At 39.1% G+C, this 22,101-nt stretch overlaps 1 protein-coding gene across 6 annotated transcripts in view; it reads left to right on the top strand.

Moving 5' to 3' along the window:
• MYLK (myosin light chain kinase) overlaps window positions 1-22,101 on the top strand; it is a 224,632-nt gene extending 202,531 nt beyond the window's left edge. For all 6 annotated transcript variants that reach the window (XM_052792708.1, XM_052792704.1, XM_052792705.1 and 3 more), the window contains 7 exons: window positions 134-351; window positions 5,888-6,011; window positions 13,871-14,023; window positions 15,036-15,159; window positions 16,353-16,482; window positions 17,361-17,480; window positions 19,949-22,101. In XM_052792708.1, coding sequence (XP_052648668.1) covers window positions 134-351; window positions 5,888-6,011; window positions 13,871-14,023; window positions 15,036-15,159; window positions 16,353-16,482; window positions 17,361-17,480; window positions 19,949-20,196 — 1,117 coding nt within the window. In that variant the 3' untranslated portion in view covers window positions 20,197-22,101. The remainder of the gene's footprint in view (window positions 1-133; window positions 352-5,887; window positions 6,012-13,870; window positions 14,024-15,035; window positions 15,160-16,352; window positions 16,483-17,360; window positions 17,481-19,948) is intronic.

The following is a 22,101-nucleotide window of genomic DNA, read 5'->3' as shown; positions in this document are numbered from 1 at the left end:
TACAAAACATAGATTGCATCCTGAAGTGACTATTGCAAGTTTGAACTATCTCTACTTGTGTAAAGGATCTAGTTTGATTAGTCCCAAAATGAAAAAAGCTACAGAAGTCCTCTTTTTATTCTGTCTTTCATAGGGTTTCTGGAGGAGAACTCTTTGAACGAATCATTGATGAAGACTTTGAACTGACAGAAAGAGAGTGCATTAAATATATGAAGCAGATTTCAGAAGGAGTTCAGTACATCCATAAGCAGGGTATTGTCCACTTGGATTTGAAGCCAGAAAATATTATGTGTGTCAACAAGACTGGTACAAGTATCAAACTCATTGACTTTGGACTTGCAAGAAGATTAGGTAATGACTTTTCTGCCTATTTCAGTATGACATGGGGAAAAGGGCAGGACAGGTGGTAATTCATACTTACTGTTATATTATTTCATGATAAAGAGTAAATAAATATGTTTCATATAAATAGTTCTGGTTTGGGGAAAAAATAGAAAAGGGGAAAATAAGACATTTAAGAGTGAGAGTAGGGCACCTCATCTTTCAGAGGAGTTTGCAGTGAAATGTATACAATCTACCTATTTGTTTCTATGGACGGAGTATCCCTGCAGACTACAAGGTAAAATACACTGTAGTTAGTAATGTTAACAAACTACAGGAAACCATAGAACGCTAACTCTCTAACTGTAAAAAAAAAAGAACAAAACCTTGATCTTCATGAATACTACAAATCCTTGAAACTTTTATAACAGGAGGAGTGAAGGTGATGTTCTAAAAGACTTTAAAATATGGATAATTACATTAAATTTACACTTCCCCATTAGTTTTATCATTTCTTATCCTAAACAGCAGCATATTGTTGTACATGTTAAACATGGGAGGAATTCCATAAAGAGCTGTGTTTTGGTCATGTTCAAAATTATTAATATAATAGCACTACTTAAAAATAAAACAATGGGATTGAGGAAAAAAAAGTTCCATTTGACAAGTTCCTCCGCTTCCTAAGCTGTTTTCAGCTGCTTCCTATCATACGTTTTGGACTAAGCTTTCCAACATACTCTGCAATTTGAAAGCCAAAGACCTTGGAGGATTGTTGTCTTCATATTGCTCAGTGTTATTTCAGCTCTAAAAAGCTGTCCTCCAGTTGTGTTTGTTAGTGTTAAACAATACCAACATCACACACTGATCTTCTTTAATCTCGTATTTTCACAAGAGAAAAAAAATCATTCCAGGAATTAAAAGGAGCTAAAATACTTTATGAACCTGTTATACTGGGAGAGCTGAGATTTGCAGCTCTTCTGTCATTGAATTGATTGGGACAACTCAGGAATTGCTACTCTCTATACTAAAAGGCCCAGAGCTAGATTCTTAGTTGTAATTTTTGCCTTCCCTCTTTAAACAAAATAAGTATTTAATACTTACTAAAAAGTAGAACAATGATTTTTGTAAGAGTACAGTTTGGAATTACAACCTTCTGGGTTTTGTTATCTGCCTACATGCTGCTCCTCCTCCTTCTTTTGACACTTAACTAACAGACTACTGCATACCCAAGAATATAATTTTACTAAACCAAACCAAAAATGGTACGTTGAATGAAAAGGGGAAAAGAACTCTGCTTTTCAGATTTTTAGATGACGTTCAACTCCAAAAGGGTATTACATGAATCTTGGTCACACAGACACTGTGAACTCAGAGATAAGGTATTTATTTCATTCATTAAAAAAGAGATCGCTGCCATTTATGTTCCTTCACCAGTATGGAGCCAATAGTTTTCTGGGAGCATGAACTGGATTTTGTTCTTGTTGAGGGAACAGATGAACTGTTAAGTAAGTTCCAGTGCTGAAGTTTGTGTTATCAGAGGGGTGTGAAAGACTTCATCCCGTGATGTTCCAGCTGTCAGCCTGAAAGATACATTTACTGCTGAAGTGAGTGGATTTCATCAACAGGAGATAGAATGTAACCACAGAATGGCCTTTTTATAGAAATTTCTTCAACTACCCTTTTAACTAGAAACCACAGTTACACCCACATTTAGAAAAAGGAAGATCATCTTTTCAGTAGCCTGTTCATATCCATCAGCTTTTCCATTTTTCTGTTAATCTTGTGGCATCACTGTATATTGCACAGCTGACAGTAGCTTATGAGCTGCTGCAGTCATGCCACATGTAGTAAATCTGTAACCTATATATAACTTTTCTTGATGCAGAAGGATGAGTGCTATGGGCACTGACACTGATTTTGATTTCACAATACTGTACATTCAGTTGGCTTAATATATTGCCAATTTTTGCAAAGTTACATTATAGGTACTTGCTGTTTCTTTCATCAGCCTGCCGTTCTGGGTGATGTGGTGTGTGTGGCATTTCCCTAGGAAGAGAAAGTGCCCTCCCATTCCATGCCCATAAAGCAAAAGCACTGTGTTAATCATGAAGATGTTTGTAACATTTCGGTTGAGACATTTTCCAAAAGTAAAAAACAATTTTTACTGTTTCATTTACTCACAAAAATTGCTAAAAATTCTTTTCATGAAGTGCCCTCTTCTTGCCAGTTGTCTTATGCGGTGCACTGAGGGCACGTTCCTCCACTTGTGTTCCTTCAAGCCTTGTGATTTTGAAATTGGCTGTCAAATTCACTTTGCCTTTGACAGATGTGGGCTTGGAGCCCTTGTACTGTGGACCTGACTCTGAGCAGAAACCGCTCAACCAAGGGACTGCTGAAGGGAACAGTGGTTGATTTTGCACTTCAACTTCTGAGATTTACTTTTTGTAACTAGTGCAAACCAATGCCTCTAAATATTCAGTGTTTTGATCAGTTTTAAAGAAATTAGGATCAGCTCCTTCTGCAGTCATCTTCTGCAGCTAATTAGTTCTCTTACACTGTCAGGAAATACCAAAGCTGCAGCTGGATATTTTCCTGACCTTTTTTGGTGTGCTGAGGAACACATGTAGAAAATTGTTTAAGATAAACTTCTTGAGGAGAAAAGAGAATGGGTTTTGAGTACTGTGAAGATTTTTTTTTTTTTAATCAGTTGATTATACACAGTGTCGGCAACAGTTTCCAGCTAGCTTGTCAGCTTTCTATCTGAACTAAGGGATATCCAAACACAGATCCTACATGTGTACTAAGCTTGTAAACATCTGTGTAAAGATTTGACATATTATTGCACAGAAAAGGTCTTATTCTTTTCTTTTTTCTTTTATACACAGAAAATGCTGTGTCAGTTGTTTCACACCGTATGCTTGCACTCAAATGCCATGTTTTCAAAAAAACATTTCTCTGACCTATGGGCACCACATTTCATATACCAGCCTTTTGCATACACAGTGGCTCATGGTAGTTTACACAGTGCACAGAAAAGCCTCCAAACTTGGATGTGAAAACCTGAGACTGAGATTTGCATGATCATGATGAAGCTTTTAGAAAATAGGTTCTTTGTGACAAATTTCAGTCATTTTTCATAAGGACAGTTGGGGGAAAAAAAGAGGGTGTTGACCTTACAAAGAAGGCAAATGGGAAGATGGGGTCTTAGGCTTCCTGTTTGTGCTTGGAAAAGGAAGGGTGATTTCTCCTCATTGCCACTGTGGAGAAGACATTGCCCTTGTTTTAGGCTAAGTCAGTTTAGATTGGTATTAGGGAAAGGATCCTACTTTTGGGGGTAAGAAAGCTCTGGTTATGTGACTGTAGGGATGTTGTGGAATAGCTTTTGAATGTGCTTTTTAAAGGCTAGTCAGATATCTGGCAGGAAGATCTTGATGTTGGTGAACTTGCATGGGAGGATCTAGGTGATTCCCTGGGGCTGCTCCCAGGCGTTCTTCTGTCTGCTTCTGTCTCTAGAAATGGATACTCTCTGCGTTGAGGGGTCTCTGAAAGCAGGACTAACGTGAAAATGAGGTTTCCACAATTTATTTACTATCAGCATACCTAAGCAGAGCAAAAAGGGTTTCACATGGGAAACATAGCATGACTGTGAGTGAATTACTGTGGTGGTGCTTAAAAGTTGCCTCAAGCATGCTGTTCAATCATTAGGCAACTTACTGACCCCATATATCCTTCAATTTTCATTTTGTAAATTGGGGATTTGCCTACCTCAAAAGAGTACTAATTTAGGTGTATGATTACATTTTATGAAATGACTTAACAGCTTTCAACAGAGGTAACTGTAGGTGTGGAGTCAGTATTGGGATCAGCATTTATATTGCAAAACTTGGTAGAGGAAGTTCTGGTAAATAAAAAAAATTCTGTAAAGATTCCATGTTGTGGAAAAGTAGCTTCTGTTGTACTCTTGTCAAAACTTTGATCTGCTGTTGTTTGAGGTTTTTTAAGCTTTCCTCTTGATTATAGAGCTGCAAATCTCTGTACTTGTGGTAACCTTAACAGGAGCAGCATTGGAATCTATTACATCTGTTTTTCTTCCCATTCATATCTGTTTTGTTTAGATGGTAATCTCTTTGGGAGAGGGATAGTTCCTCACTATGTCATTCTACTGTGCCTAATCTGGATGCTACTCTTGCACAAAAGATAAACATAATGCAATGAATCTCACTTAAGGCAAATACTGATTGCTCAGGCACATGTGTAGACTGGAGAAGAGTTTCCCAACCTAAATCCAAGCCTGTTTCAAGTCAGAAACAATTTATTTCCCAACATTTTTATACTTTTATAACACAAAATTTTTATTGGCATTGTTTTTATTCCCAGTCCCTAATCTATTCCTTAGTTTCTTTCCTGACCTCGCTTATTCTTTTCTTCTTCTTCCCATCTTATTTAGAATGAGCTTTCACAAAAATGAGCTAGCCCATTGAGATTTGCCTAATAATTTCTATCTAAATGACTTGTGCCATGTTTCACGCTATGACTAAAACTTAGACATATCACTCATAGTTGCACACTGGCAGCACAAACTGGCACTACTAGGTTCTGTATGGGTTGTTATTCTATCTTTATCACTGTATTTTCCAGGAGAGCAATAGTGGTGGGTCAGCACAAGAAAGATGAAGAGCAAGTTCGTGCGTCCCATAACCTCACTCTTTCAGCTCGTATTGCTAGCATTAGCTTCCTTGTAGATCATTTTAAAAGCATCCACACTGTGTTTAAGTAGAGCCAAATGCAGGACACCTGTGCTACAGGCCAGCTGAATAAAAGTTTGGAGTGGCAGCTGATGACTAAACATTCGTGGTTCCCTTTCACCACTTTGCTTGTAGGCAAGCCTGGTTTTGAGAGCAGGCTCAAGCCCAGTTTTACTGACAAGGTAGTGATCTGACAGGTGCACATCATCTGCTTTTCTTGTTTCACCACTGACCTGTGCCACTTCAAATTTCAGAGGCATGCAACCCAGTATTGATTTTCTTTCCTGTTTGAACTATAAAAAATGTCTTGGATTAAAATAGTTATTTCTTATCATTATAATTTTATCACTACTCTTTCTCTTTACCATAAAATCCAGACCTCTGAGCTCCGATAAATCTTAGATACTTTGTGAAAACTTCAACTTCTTTCTAACACCGGAATCCTGAAATCCTCTTGTGCAACTGCTAAAGTGGTGGAGGCTCAAACACTTTTGTACTTCAGGACATCCAAGTCTGAATTAAGAATAAAAGTTCTCCTCTTTCTTAGACTTGGTCTTGTGGGAACCCCTTGCAATAGGAACCTTCTTACTATGTGCCTTGTACAGTGCTGTGTGCTTGAGGATGCTTAATAAATAATCCTTTATTGCTATACATGTATCAGCTAAGAAAATAGCAGTTCAGGCACCATTTATTTCTTCTGATAAGGATCTTTAACAAAATCACAAATATGAGGGCAAAACTGGTTTTCCTGTTACTGGGGAATAATTGTTTTTAAAAATCTGCATGGAGCAGTTAATGGTTTTCTCTTTTGTTCTTCACAGAAAATGCAGGTTCTCTGAAAGTTCTCTTTGGGACACCTGAGTTTGTGGCTCCAGAAGTTATAAACTATGAACCTATTGGATATGAAACAGATATGTGGAGTATAGGAGTTATCTGCTACATTTTGTGAGTACCTTTGCTATTCTTAACAGAAATCCTGACAGTTGCTGACCATACAAAATTTCTATCAATTTCTGAATTCTTCTCCAATTTTCAGGCCTTTGGTATTCTAATTAGCAGCTCCAGCATGTTTAATAAAAATTCTCTGTTCTCTGAAGTGTGTAATTGGTAAACTGCAGAACTAGCAGTTCTGGAAATTCAGCCATTTAGTGTTGTACATCTTACATCATAAACCAGCAATGCTTCATCTCATTTAAAAAGACAATGTGACAGTATTTTATTATTAACTTTAAACTATTTTTCCTTCCCAGATGTTAAAGAGAAATGTTTGGTCATGCACTAGTAACTGATAATTTCTATTCTTTTATTCCCGAGAGAAAATTTTTGTGAAGTTTTGGGGTCTTCTTATTCAGATTGTATCCTTCGTGGGACAGACTGAAGTATCCCAGCATTACCGTATCTGTTCACAGTGCATTTTAATTTATAACTAAGCACAAACCACTGGATAAATACATTTTATAAGCAGCATGGATCAAGCTCATGGAAATATTTTAGAAGACAGTTAGCTGCAGATCTTGGTTACATATTTCAGTATTTGATTTGATCTTTGTATGTGATTTGATAACTCATGATTATGAACTTCAATGGGTCTAGAGAAATGTGTATGGAAATAGGATCTCCATGCCTAGAACAGCAAGCCATCTTCTTCCAACTGTGACTTTACACATTTGATGCCATACAAACAAATGAAAAGAGCAGCTCAGTTTGGAGCATGGTTCTTTCTCCCTCGCTCCAGTTTCAATAGTAAGTAAACAGCAGATCTGCTTTGCACCCATTCTTTTAAAAGGCTTCTTTCAATAACTCACTTTCTTTTTTGAGTCCCCTCCACCCTGGCTACCCGCTTCCTTGACACCTGGCATGCACAGTTGTTTGCCTCATCTTTACTGTCTCTTTCTGTGATTCTGCTTGTCAGCCCATACTTGTTCTCATACTCTTCTCATTTCCAAACTAAGCAACATAATTTTCTTTCTTGACCTGTGCAAAAGCTACTATATCAACTCTCTTACTCCCAGCAAAGAGTCTGAATATTTCTGTTATCTCCTCTTTCTTATGTGAAGCATGCTACACTCTTCAAGGTCGCTTTGCTCTGCCAGTTTATTTACAGGACCTTTATTTTCCATTCACTTCCAGCATTTCTTTCTGGATCTTGAAAGCTCGTTTGGATCACTCTGTAGTTCAAATAACGTAGACCACACACGCAGTACTCAGATGACAAATTCATTTCTTTCTCTAGCTTTTGAGGCCTCCCGAGTTACCGAGCACTGGAAGAGCGGTACGGAGATCCCAGGCTGCCGGCCCAGCCATGGAAAACCCAGCAGTTACCTCGAGGCTGCATTGCCCCCTAGAGGCCTCTGACACGTTAGGGAACAAAACGTTAACCGCAGCGTTCCATGCACATTTGGGGAGTTTGAAGGCTTTTGCTCTCATTTGTTATCAAAATATATGATGAGGTTTTGTGTGTTTACAGCATAGGCAGTGACATGTCAGACAACCGAGGCAAAAACCGGTGATAGCAGTTGTGTGTGCCCCTAAGGCGTGCAACCAGAGTTGCTGCTCCGATACAGTACGTGCTGGAGAACACCATCATTGTCTAAGTAGACACGGCAAAGGGAGCAGGTGAAACAAATGGAGAAAAGGTGAAATCTCTTGCCAAAGACCAGTCTGCCGGCAGTGGCAGAACTACTTCTTCCCAGTTTCTCTGTGCCACCTGAAGCAAGATATTTGGTTGCTGTGATGTTCAGCTGATAGGATTGGGGTGGTGTTACATTTGATTCAGATGACCCAATATGCCTTGTGAAATATATTAAGAAATGACTTGTTTGCTAAGATGTCTTTAAGCTCATTTAACTCCTCATGAGGGGAAAATTACATTACCCAAACGCAACAAAAATCTTCTTTTTGATGCATAGCTACTGCCACAATGATGGCTAACAGTAATAATCAGTGTTTGTCTTTCTTGCAATAAGAATAAAGTAATAGAAGTTAGGGAAGATCTGTGAGTCATCGCTTGGACTTGCCCTCTCCACCCCAGAGTGACAGGCTCCTAATCTGTCTTCACTTCCTTAAAGCCCAGCTATTTTTGCAGACTCACAACTATAAGCCATTATCCAAAATGGATCATCACATCATCATTACAGAATGCAAATAAAAGTCATTGAGAACTCCATCTCTCTTTAGTTGTAGCTCTGCTTTCCTGTTTTGATTATAAACTCAGAACTGCCAAATCTCATGCCCGATGTGTAAGACTCACTCATTTGGTGTCTGTCTCACATACCATCACTGTGCTTGTAACTTAGCATTTGCGTCCCCCCTCCCGCTGACATGGTGAGTGCGGCCATGAAAGAAGAGGTGAGCACTGCAGCACCACTGGACTTAAGGGCAGGTCTGCTACAGGCAGCTGATGGCCCAAAGCTGCTGTGGACCTCATAGGTCTGAAGTGAAGCAGAGGGAGCATGCTATTGCAGGACTTGACAAAACACCTCTTTTAAGGTAGGATTACAAGAGGGTTGAGAGACCTGTAACCTGCCTAGAAAGAGACGGTGTTTCCATTATGACCCATACAACAATGAATACAAACCAGGTTTAGCAAAGAGCTACTGCAGACATCTCTGTGGGTGAAGGGTCTTCCCTGCAGAAGAATAAACGGGTGGGATGTAATCTCAAGTAGGAAACAGGGTGACAGCGCTTCTCCAAAACCCTGCAGCAAAACCTCTCTCCTAGCCTTCTGCTTTGCAGGCGTAAGTACAGATACCGCAGTCTCTGTTGGGATGCTGCATCTGTCTTCCTTATGGCATGACTGACTTAATTCCATCCTACAGCTCATGGGTTCCCTTTCCACATTTCTAAGCTCCACATTACATCCTTTTAATCTTTGTGGATAACTTATTCAGTCCTGTCTCTTCATCAGTCTTTGTTCTTCCTTAAATTTCCCTGTTTGTGTTCTCCACCTCATGTTTTTTATCTTCCACTTTTATCTTGCTCTCTGTCCTGTTCTGCATCACAGTACCGTCCCACATACTTAAGTTGATCTATTGCCTTTGAAGTAACAGGCCACAAATATTATAGCTTGTGTATATCATCTCCATTTATGTCTATTTCAATGTTTCTTTTTGCATTTACAATAATCTTTATCTAACGAAGGTTAAGCCTTCCAGCTCTTTCTGTCCCATTTATTCTCCTGGGCATTAGTGAATTTGTTTGTTGTGTTTCTATTTCTAGTTCTTTTCTGATGATCCATTTGGAGAGCCAGCATTTTCAATATTTAATAATCTGAAACAATTTCTAAATTCTATTTTTATTTCAAACCAAATTTCAGTCTGAAATTTCAGTGCTGTGTGTATGTATGTTGAAAGTGGATAGCCCTTTTCCTTCTGTCACCATAGAATCTGACTGGAATTTGCTGTGGCTGATTCAAACCTCTGTTTGCTTTCCATTAGTTCTTTTCAATGTAGTTCATCTCTGTCAATTAAGAATTTTTTAATATGCTATATCTTAGGCTGTTTTTTAATATCGTATTTGATCTTGCAGTATACTCTCTTCCTTCAATGCCTTCCTAATAACACGCACCCTGATTCTTCAAATGTTCCCTTTCCTTTTTATCTATTGTATTCTTCATCACTGCTGTCATTCCTTCCTTGTTTGGCAGTTTGGGTTTGTTGAAAGATCTTTTGGCATCGTTCATCTTTTGGGTGTGCTGACTTGGGACTTTGATAAGGCAAGACATTCACGTTGCTGGCTTACACTTGGCTCCATGACATATTAGAAATTTAAGCCTTGTTAATACGAAGATGAGAGAGCACTCCTTGTTCTTTCAATAAAGCAAGTTAGGAGGGCTTTAATGTCATGACTGTACTGCTCAAAAGAAAATTATTTGTTCAGTGGCACTGGCAAATTGTAATTCCTTATTAATCCACTGGGCACGTAAAACAAGGATGAGAACAGAGTAACACCCTTGCTACAGCAATGACCTGTCTTCCTTTATGGGGGTTCAGTGGTCTGTTTCTTCCTTGAGACAACCGGTGTGGCTTGAGTCAGCCAGCCCTCAGCTAAGGAAAAGGTGGTTTTCTCCAGTGGATGCATGTGTCGTCGTCCCCCCCCCAAAGTAGCCTGAGACTATTTATTTGTTTTATTTCACTTGTAAAAGAATTAAATTACTACATGATCTCCAGGGTGCAGGCATTATCATGTGTTTATTTGACATGACCTGCACAAGTTTATCAGAAGCAGATAGTACTTTTCACACTAAGATCTGTTACTTTTTTTCACTGCTAATGCAATGCAAAGACTGTAAGGAGGAGCTCAGTGTCATCAGCCCAAATCAGCTAGTGCTGCAAGCACTGCTTGCAGAGGAATGCTCAAAGTCTGACTTTTTGAGACATGCAGCAAACTCATCTTTCCTGGATTAGTGGCAGTCTTAATGCAAAGATTTCCAAGTGAAATGCTATGGTGTTTCTTACATAGGCAGTGAGATCGGTGACCACATAGGACCCTTTTGATCTTAACGTTTCTAAATCTGTCCTCAGAGCTTTGTTAGAACAAACCGATAAATGTTAAGGAACTTCTAGAAGATAAAATATCTTTCTTCTTTATTTAGAAGTGGAAACTGTGGAAGATCTTCTAAACAAATGGTTCTTAACATGCCAGGAAGATGCCTGGTTAAGTAGCTGGAAAAATGTTTTCAGTAAACAACTTGCTGCTTGTCTAATAGTAACTTCACAGTGTAAGCTCAGTATTAATTTTCTGGAGTGGTAGCTCATCTTTATCACTTAGCTTCAGCATTCCAAACAGAAATTGTTTCCATAATCTGTCAAAAGAGTTGCTGGGCCATTATTACTTTAAATGGCTATTAAGAAATGAACAACCAAGACTTAGGTCAGTGAACTCTGCTAAAGATAAGAATTTCTGGTTATAATCTCCACTAGTTGCTGGATTTTGTTTTCTGACTATAGAGAAAGATCTAGTTCTTGTTACAAGTATTTCCATGACAAGGCAACTGATTCACAGTGTAAAACTGTGGTAGAGAAAGAAAATTATTTTAGCCTTATAAATTTGCAACAGCACATTCAGAAATACAAAAATAGGTTCATTGAAACGTTTGAATGGGTATTGCTGTTACACTGGTATTTGGAAATGACAGAGTGAGTGGAGGCCTAACCGGTACCCATGTGGTAATTTACCAAATACATTGAAATGCATTGGATGGGTCAATCCTACCACAGCATTTAAGATTTTATCCAATAATTCTGTCATGCAATTCATTAAAAAAAAAAAAAAAAAAGCCAACCAAAACAACCAAAGGGATTTTTTGCTCTCTAATCTCCTTCTATTTATCCTCATCCCTCAAAAGCTGTGTGTGGCATGCAGTATCCCTTTGCCCAGAAAGCTAAATGTCTTTAATAAGCACTGCCTCTTATGGGAGTGTGGAGCAGTGGGGTTTCCACATGAAGCAATGTCTCTGTACCTGTAGCAGTCTTTTTAGCATGGAAATGATCTCTCAATACTGCAGCTTTGATCTCTGGAAATAGGCCAAAATACTATCTAATGTAGCACAAGAGCTGAACAGTACTATTTGTTGTAATGCTACGCAGAGGTCACCTTTGGCGTACTTCGATCCAGTATTGAAGGGAAACGGGATTGTTATTGCTCTGGCTGCCCAAGTATGTCCTCTGGAAGCTTAACTGGATGAAAAGATGTGCATCTCCTATACTGACAGTGAACTAAAGAAATACTTCACAGACCCTTCATTTGTACAAAATGTGAGCCTTTCTAGGAGTCGCTGAATTGGCTGAGAGATTATTGTACTTGTTACATAGTCAAAAAAGAGACAACTTAGCAATTAGTATCTGAAACCCAAAACTTAAAACTGCAGTCTGGATGAGTTTTTTCCACTTTCTAAAACATTATAGAGAACAATGACATTGTCATAAATAGGAAAATGCTTAAATACTGGAGTGGAGATAGGTTTAAGACCCTGCAGGAGTGCTTCACGGATTCCAGGGCAGAGATTTTGCTTCAACGATTTACCTGGCCATGACGGCTGAACAGTCTCTCATTGTGCCGCGGCTATACCAACTCTCCAATGCTATCAGGTATAAACCTTGTCTCTTCCAGTAAAGTAAGTGTCAGAGAACAGTCGTGGTAAAATTGTTTTACGTGAGCATTTTTTGGTATGTTAATCTTTCAGCTTCTGTAACTCACGCCTATTGTATGTCCATAAATGGGTTTATGCCACCTTATACATTTTTAACGTCATGCTTCACTGTTGCATTTGAACGCACCCCATATAATGGAAAGTAAGACACCAAACACCTTCTGTTCTGATTTACCTCCTTCTGCCTGAGAAGAAACAAACCTTTTATCTTCATCTCATGTATTATTACAAGCAAATTTCCGAAGTATACACTTGAGATTCTAGACTCCACTGTACTGCACACGACTTCCAGAAATGGTAAAAGATTTAGTATCCGCTTTGTCTGAGGCTTCAAAGAGTGTGTGTTTCTGCTTTGCTTATAGAAATAAAATCCTTAAGAACAAATGTAAAATCGGATTTTGAATGTAATTAGTACCAAAAGAGTAGCAAAATAACTTCAGAGGAGGAGATTATACTAATATTATTAATCTAGTAACTCACTTTATTTGATCCCAATCTCTTTTTCTACCAGTCTGTTCTGTGATACTCAGTAGCATCACGATATTCATGTAGTATTATAACCATATAGTATTTTCAGAACCCTAATAAGTTCCACTTATTTTTCCATATGTTAAAAAAATGTACTACTGTTGAAATGTAACTGGTGGTTGTAACTGGTTAACATGGTTGTACAAAGGAAGCAAATAAAGCCTGTAAAATTTCATGAAGAATAGGTTATTATGTAAATTGCATGCCAGGAAGACCTGGAAAACTGAGTAACTTCTAGTTCTAAGGAGTAAGCAACCTTTCCCCTGAAAGATTTTACTGAAAGGGTGATATATACAGGAATCAAAAGTATCTGGGTGCACAAAGGTACAGTATAATAAAAGACAACGCTCAACTGGAGAAAGATACTCTGCAAAAATTACACCATGATGTGCTGTAATTGCCTTTCACTCACAATTTATCAGTTATATTGAGTAAAAAGCCTTGGAAGCTCAACTTAGGTTATAAAAGAGTATTATTTCCATTTCATGCATCATCATGACTGATTGAGAACATAAAGACCAAATTACCTTTGGATGCATCTGGATAACTCTACAGCCTGCAGTGATGTAGCACTGTTTTATCTGGCTATATAATTCAGGGTGGTTTTGTTTACAAAATAGCCCTGTGGATTTCATTATTTCATTATGCATCTTTCTTCTTGGGCTCTCTCTGCAGGAGTAAATGGAATAAAATATACAAAAAAACTTGGTTTGACAGTAAAGGCAGCAAAGTCACTTTGAAAGCACCAGGAAGAAGAAGAAAAAAAAGCTATTCAACTGAATTTGGTGTGAAAATTACCGCATTATTTATGCAGAACTAGACAAGTCATTTAACAAACTAGTATGCTCCACTTTCACCTAATTCTAGTTCTCTTCTCAAAAATGTCTTGGGAAAAGAGAAAGAAACAGCAAAAATTTTCCTTTCAGTTTTGCAGTCAAATTCTAGTTTCCTTCCCATAAGACTCTCTGTAGATAGCTTTGAGTTTTTTGTTTTTTTTTTTAAGGGAGCTTTTACTGATAAAGATCTGCAGAGCATAGGAGATGTCACACACGATTTTAGTTTGCTCCTCTGAAAATTTGCAAATTGAGACTGTATCTGTCTGTCTGTCTGTCTATTCTATCCCCAGGGTCAGCGGACTTTCTCCTTTCATGGGAGACAACGACAACGAAACCCTAGCCAATGTTACGTCAGCAACGTGGGACTTCGATGATGAGGCTTTTGATGAAATCTCTGATGATGCCAAGGACTTTATCAGCAATCTACTAAAGAAAGACATGAAGTAAAGCTGTTGGACTTGATACAATTTCTATGTTTGCATTTAGCCCAACTTGTCATTCTTATTTCCCCACTGTGAATCTCCACGTCGACGCAGGCACCTCTGGCCATACTTTCTAAGTCTCTGCGTGCAGCTCTCGTTTATTTTACATGCAGGGTGCAGGGTCTGAATGGAGCACTTCCTTTTAATCGCCTGCTCATTCTGCTTTTCCCTTCCCTCGGGCAAGATGCACCCTGAGGTTTTGCGTGGCTACTCTTATCTTCACTGTTGTGTGACACAGAGTCCTGCATGACATGTTCTCTCCTGATCTGAATGGGTTGCAATTTTGCCAGATTTAGTTCCATGTGTTGCTTTTAAGTGCGGTACCTCTGAGTAGGCAGCTTTCATATAAATCCAGTAATTGGGCAAGAAAAAAAAAATCAGAGTTGGAAGCCCTGTTTACAGCAGATTCTGAACAAACCAAGGAAAGAAATTGTACTTCTTCCAATGAATTTGCAATTGGATGGATGGAGAACAGAGGGTTATTTATCTGTGTACCATGAACAAAGTGAAGAATGGGAGTGGCTTGATTAGAGATTTGGACATTTCTGTTTTGTTAAATGTTCACTGCTGCAGGGAAGGAGGGTATTAAGTGGTGGGAAAGGGGAAATCTCTGTAAGTGAAGGAGAGGAGATCTGGGACAGGGTTCTGCCAGCGTAAGGTGGCTGAATCATTGCCATTGTGGCTCTGCTGTATGTGTTCCATGCCTAAAACACATGGCTTTTGGTGCTTTGTTTTATAATGTTTTATTAACACCTAAAAATGCACAGTTTTCTCTCAAAAAAACTTACAGAAATTGTGCAAGAGTATTTAAGAAGTAAGCATGGCCAGGAAAGAAGTGCCATGTGACCTATGTTGCTAATTTTAGGGAACAGAAAAATCAGCTCTCAGGAAAGAGAGCGGAAAATAATGTTAAAGAAGTTAGGTTCAACTATCGTTAATGGCAATACTGACTAGTCTTTTTATATAAAAACAGGAGTCGCTTAAATTGTACTCAATGTCTTCAGCATCCTTGGCTGCAAAAAGACACCAAAAACATGGAAGCCAAAAAACTTTCCAAAGATAGGATGAAGAAATACATGGCCAGAAGAAAATGGCAGGTAATAAAGAGGACAGAGAATTGGGCTAGTTATCCTAATCTAATGTTTATGATTCTGAGAAACATGTCGTGCCAGGTGGTTTCTGCTGCTGGTGAGAACTCCAGCGTGGCCAGAGTATGAATGCAGTAAAGCAGGTTTAGTTTAGGTTTGGTTTCTATGGGTGAGCAGTAGGAGGGTACACGGCTGCGAATATATAACACGTGATGATTCCACTTCAGGCTACTAAAAGGCGTATGAGTTCAAGTATAGCCTTTCCTATTCTTTTGGAGCTACGACCATCTCTCCTCCCTGCCCTCTCCGTGCCACTGAGGGCTGGGAGACTATGTTATCCTTAACAAACCTGAACAGGTAGGGAAAAGCTTATGTGCCTGGCCTCTCTAAAGATACCTCATTTTGTTGTAGTTTCATTCTCCTAAGCCAGTGTCCTGTTGGAGCACCAAGCTTCTTGTGGATTCAGTCAGATTGATTTAATAATTTTCTTTGATGTATTTGGTCTCCATATCTTCTTTTTTCTTAATACTGGAACTGTTGTAGCAGGTCCACCTGTGCCGTTCTGATAGCTAGGGGAGTTGGTGTATAAAATCCTGGATCCAGCCTTTTGAGTAGCCTACAAAATACACATTTCTGTAAATCTTGTGTTCTACTGTACGTGTTTCTTAGGAGCTCATGCAAGCTGTACAAAAATACAAGTGTCCGTACTAGAGGCAACATAGTTTGAGCATATTTTAGTATCCTGGTGGTTGATTCTCGAGCCTGTCAGAGGTCTGCTTCCATCATGCAGACGGTACTTTCTCATTCATTTCAAATTAGCTGGTTATTCATCCTTGATGAAACTCGTTCCAGCCCATATGGCTATTGAGAGCCGTCCGCCACCAGAGTCAAGTTCCCATTAAACAGGACATAGCTTTTCTGCTGGCCCTCTTCTCGCACAGTGCTTTTTATCTGCAGCTAACAGAGACATTCATTTAGGTATGAGTTCATCACGGGAAGTTTATATCTGCAACTAAATTTGGTAATTCAGACCAGCCTGCTCTGTCTCTCCTAAAACAACAGAGCTATATATAAGCAGTTTGTCCAACAATTCCAGTGAGGTTTGCAGAGATCCCAGATAATTGGTCCGAAGCACGATTGTTACAGAAAATCACATGCCTTTTGGATTGGATTGATCAGAAGCCTTTTATGTTATGTCTTAGAAAACAGGCCATGCTGTCCGAGCAATAGGAAGACTGTCGTCCATGGCAATGATTTCTGGTATGAGTGGGAGGAAGGCCTCTGGGAGCTCGCCTACCAGCCCTATTAATGCAGACAAAGTAGAAAATGAAGGTAAGGAATTTTGCTGCACCGTATTTTTACCTCTCTGTGAATCAATCTTCCTAAAACTTTTAGCAAAATGCTAGAGACCAGTCATTGAGTTGGTTATTCCTGCTCGCTCTCTCTGTTTTTATCTTCTTTTTTTTTAAAGAAATCTATCAAAAATTTATTGTTTTCATATTGTTCTGCTACTCAAAATGCCCCAGTATAAGTATGGGCAGTAGCCTCTTCTCTTTTTAAAGCCAAAGAATTAAGGCAGATTTGTCAGCTGCCCTTTCTATCAGTTTGGGAATGCATGTTTATACAAAGATTACAGTGATGTATTGCCTTCTCATGCAAGCGAGAAAGCAAGCAAGCAATAAGGTATTAACACTTGCTGTAACAAAGACATGTACTCTGCATTAACCATGCTCCTCAGACAGGGGCATTTAAGAAAAAATGTGTCTACATTATTCCCCTACGTCCCCATTTGAAACGTGGATTCATGGTGTGTAACAACCAGAGGTGCAAATGTTTGACACTTCTGAAAATCAAGTCAGTCATTTTGACATATCCACACAGACTGTGGGCCTGATACAAGTTGAACTGGTTTACCTCTCTGACTAGCAAAAGTCCAGGTTCAGTTAGAAACGAATTCAAGGAAAAAATAAAGATGATTTGTAGCGTGGCAGCCTGCATGTTAATTTCATTCTATTTATGGCCTGAATCTTTGTCCAGCTGCAAAAGATTGGCACAAAACTAAGCAGCTAACATCCTCACCGTCCCATTAGCCTTACAGAATAAAGTCAAATAAAAGATGCTTGCATTACCATCTGGTAATTAAAAATTAAAATACATCTTTTGAGAACATGCCCTGTAAAATAATTAACTATCTCTTCACTCTCCTTCAGATGCTTTCCTTGAAGAAGTGGCTGAAGAAAAGCCCCATGTAAAGCCATATTTTACTAAAACAATCCTTGACATAGAGGTTGTGGAAGGAAGTGCTGCTAGATTTGACTGCAAAATTGAAGGTACTTTGAATTAGTGTTATCTGTTTCTTTCTTTCTTTCCTTGCCAGCTTTCTGCATTGTGCTGTTGTTTAACTTTTTAAAATTTTTTTTCTGTATTATTGTTGAGTTGGTGCCATTTTGCTTTACCAATATCTGCATGTTACAGCACGAATGTGTTGCAGTAACAGAAATTATTTGGAGCTGCATGGGCTTGTTCTGTGCTTGCCGTAGAACAGAAGTCTCCAAGAGTCAATGTGTGAATCACTAATTCAGAATAGCAAGTGGGAACAGTAAGGTGATTTTTGAGGGAAGAAACAGTAAAACCAAGATGCATTATAGTACCATAAATTGCAAGAGTACACTCTTAGAGACTGCTAACCAGAACCAAGAATAAGTAGGAAGTCACTCATCTGAAATGACAGACAAGTTTCAGGTGACCTCAAGATAACTTCAAGCCATACATACATGGTATTAAAGGCAAAGAAGTCCCTAACAGTGTATCTGCATGAGAAGTAACGATAATATCATTGCGCTGGTTACAAAACTCGCATCTAGAAAATACTGTATTGTTGTTTGGTTTTTTTAACTTACAAGTTCAAGAAAGAAAACTCAGAGTGGAATATGCAGATAGAAAGAATAAGTTTATGAGAAGGCACTTAAGGAGCTTGGGCTTGGTCAGCCTAAAGGCCAGTCTGAAGGCCAAGACCTGCTAGCACTTCTATTGCAATGAGATTGAAGCTTCTGTATCACAGCTGTTGATGAAAACTAGAAATTAGGAAGAGAAGAGCTGTTAAAACAAAATGGACAGAGTCGGTCCCATACTGCATGTGTTCAAGTTAGCCAATATCTAATCTTAAAATGAGGTTCAGAAACTGCCTCACTGACCTTCTGTTTGTTTATTTCTGTGCTCCTAATCTCTTTCACTGCCTGTGTTTCCTACCTCACAGCGGAGATGTGAGGATGGATTATTGTTGCTGATGGATGCTCAGCGTGAGGGGTATGTGCATAAGTACTGCATGGAATAAAATAAATGGATGTACCACAACTGATGTTCCAAACTTCTCAGTGTATCGCTGTAATGTTCGTTGTGTGTTAGGGATTCCTGCACTTTATTTCTGCTCAGTGGGAAGTCATCCTCCCGTCACAGTCCAGAACTTGGCAGAGACAACAAGCCTTCAATTTGTTATAGCAGCCAAGAGTACTGTATAAGGGATTGTTCTCCAGCATGTATTGTACAGCCCTGCTCTGGATGCTTCAAGTATAGCAGAGCCATTAGCTTCACAAAAGGCTCCAAACTCCTGTTGAGATGCATAATCAAAATGCTTTTCTTAGACTCCCTCGCTTATCTTAACAAACACAAATAGGAATGGGAGTGCCACCATCACCCTACAGGACAGGCTGGTGCGTAGGGAGCAGATGAAGAGGAGGTAGATTCAGAATGGCCACAAGAAAGCAACGTGAAGCAGGATATTAAATTGTAGTTGTAGCCCAAAACACCTGTGTCCTGGTTTCAGCTGGGATAGAGTTGGCTGTCTTCCTGGTGGCTGGTACAGTGCTATGTTTTGAGTTCAGTGTGTGAAGAGTGTTGATAACACTGATGTTTTCAGTTGTTGCTCAGTAGTGTTTGGACTGATGTCAAGGATTTTTCAGCTTCTCATGCCCAGCCAGTGAGAAAGCTGGAGGGGCACAGGAAGTTGGCACAGGACACAGCCAGGGCACCTGACCCAAAGTGGCCAACGGTGTATTCCATACCATGTGACGTCCCATCCAGTTTAGGAACGGGGAAGTGGGGGGGGGCAAGGATTCACCGCTCGGGGACTGGCTGGGTGTCGGTCGGCGGGTGGTGAGCAATTGCACTGCGCATCATTTGTACATTCCAATCCTTTCATTATTGCTGTTGTCATTTTATTAGTGTTATCATTATCATTATTAGTTTCTTCTTTTCTGTTCTATTAAACCGTTCTTATCTCAACCCACGGGTTTTGCTTCTTTTCCCGATTTTCTCCCCCATCCCACTGAGTGGGGGGGGAGTGAGTGAGCGGCTGCGTGGTGTTTAGTTGCTGGCTGGGGTTAAACCACGACAACCTGGCCCTTGAAATTCTAAATCTTGGTGCAGGGAACTGTGGTTTCCACAAAAGCTACTATGTAAGGTAAGCCTCAAACACACTGTCAAGAGTCCCTCACTGGCTGATGTCCAAGACACACGAAAAGCTGTCTGCATTCACTGCTAAAGTAGTGGAAAGAGAAATGTAGTGAGCACCTCAGCACTAATTTTCAATTTTTTCCTATTCATAATAAAGTTGTTTCGGGTAAATGTGCAGTAAAAAAGCCTCACATCATCTACATTTATTTTAAATAGAATTCAATGAAATATTTGTATATCAACATATTGGCACTTCCATACACAGATGGGGAATTAATGCTTAAAGCAATTACAGATTAGTTAATACCTGTTCATTGCAATTGCTGTTCTCTCTCCACTACTGCAGGCTATCCTGACCCTGAGGTAATGTGGTACAAAGATGATCAGCCTGTCAAGGAGTCCCGTCACTTCCAGATAGATTATGATGAGGATGGGAACTGTTCTTTGACTATTTCTGAAGTATGTGGGGACGATGATGCCAAATACACCTGCAAAGCTGTTAACAGCCTTGGGGAAGCCACGTGCACCGCAGAACTCCTTGTGGAAACAATGGGAAAAGAAGGAGAAGATGAAGAGGATGAGGAGGAAGAATGAAACAAGGCTCAAAGAAAAAAAAATTGAAAAAAATATATTTAAAGACTCTCCTTATAAGGCTCAGAAAACCAAGTTACTAAAAGCACCTTGTGTGATATGTAGGTCTTTGGGGGGTTGTTTTTTCAGCATGATCAGTTGATACCTGTTTGCTTTACGTATGGGCATTAATTCAAATCAGCAGGCAATTTTAAGCTGCTAGCATGATTGGATTTACTTTAAGCAAGTCATCAACTAAGTTGCCCAGTCTATTTTTAAAAATGTATGGAAAACAAGTCTACAGTTATATTCTGAACGTCTTAAAGAAAAGGTCTATTTACTGAGCTCAGTGCTCTACACCATCACTTTACTCAGCCAAAACTGCAGCTAAGCTGGCTCCCCAAGATCTACTTTACAAGGAATCGTTTGCCAGACACACAGTGAATCTCTCCAGTCCTAAGAAACAGGCTGCTCCCTGAGTGGTATCTTCTATGAGGGAAGGTTTGTCACAGCCAGCACTGCAATTTGTATGTTCATATGGTTCATTTTTCATTTCTTTTAAACAGAATTTCACAGTCCTAACTTCAGACACATTTACTGCCTCCCCTTTCTCAGTGCACTGTTAGTGCTGTTGTAATGCTGGCAAAAGTTAAACATCCAGGTGGTTTCCCGAGATACTTCCAATCTTGCTTTTAACCAGCTGATCACACCTTGTCACCTTTCCCTTATAGAACCTGTCACTTCAGTGCAGTTACAGCTGCCTACTTAAGTAACAGACTGAAAACACAAAGACTGAGAATATTTTCTGTTGTTCTGGTCAGTCTAATAATGACTTAGGATTCATATATATGCTGCTGTGAAAAAACCAGGTTATTGCACAATCGTGACTTCTATGTGCATGTGTGTGAATGGAATCCCAGGTTAGTTAAAGTTTTACTTGCATTTATTTGGCAACTGCAAAACAGATTTCAACTGATGATAAGCTGGAAACTCCCACAGATTTTTGGAGCAGCCAAAAAGATAGTAGCCTGGATTACAAACTCCTTTATACTTAGCAGTTTCCAAAGAATCTTAACCTATGTAGGACTTATTTCTACCTTATGAGCTTGACTGTCTTGTTTTTGTCTTGAACCTGCACCAGTAAGGCTGTTGCATTTTTTAAAAATGCAGAAAAACAAAACAAACCAAAAAAATCCAAACCCCAGTTTTTTTCTCAGAAATGGTTAATGCACTCAGACTTAGTAACTTTGCTTTCCTTTCACAGTATTGGCACCTTTAAACTTTTTTGTTGCTGTTGTTCAGAGGTAATATCAGAGGCTGCAAGGTGATATGCATAATCCAAAACCAGTGTCTTATATCTATGTATTGTTCCAAAGGTGATTCTTTTTCTTTTCCACTTTTTGTGTGTAAAGTGCAACCGTTTGCATTTCAAATGTTACCTCTTTTAAAAAAAATTACGTTAAATCCTCACCATTAAGTAGTCAGTGTACTTTAATACAGGTGTGTACAATATCAACCTTAGGTTGTTTGATATTACCTAGTTGTGTATGTGTTTCATATGATTTGCTCCTTCTACATTCAAAGCTCAACTAATGTGGATGACACAATGGTTTTTAACTGCTTTACTCTTTGTTGCTAAGTTCAGATTGCCAGCATGTCTTTTCCTTTTCAATTGATAAAAACCTCATGTTATACTAAACACAGTATTGCCACAATTCCTTATACAGAAAGGTTTTAAATCTGATTTAGAGCATACAGAGCTTTTCTCACGTTTTTTTTTAAATGTTTTAGGCAACAACGGGGTGTATTTTGTACCTTAATAAAAATATGCTAATGTTCTCCCGGTTTGTTAAACCATCAGAATTGCAAAGATGAGAATGCTACGGCTGTAGTTACTCACAGTTCCTAAATAAATAATACCACAAAGCA

The sequence above is a fragment of the Harpia harpyja genome, chromosome 7 (genome assembly GCF_026419915.1).
Source record: "Harpia harpyja isolate bHarHar1 chromosome 7, bHarHar1 primary haplotype, whole genome shotgun sequence".
NCBI classification, from domain to species: domain Eukaryota; kingdom Metazoa; phylum Chordata; class Aves; order Accipitriformes; family Accipitridae; genus Harpia; species Harpia harpyja.
This window is presented reverse-complemented; position numbering and strand designations above follow the sequence as displayed.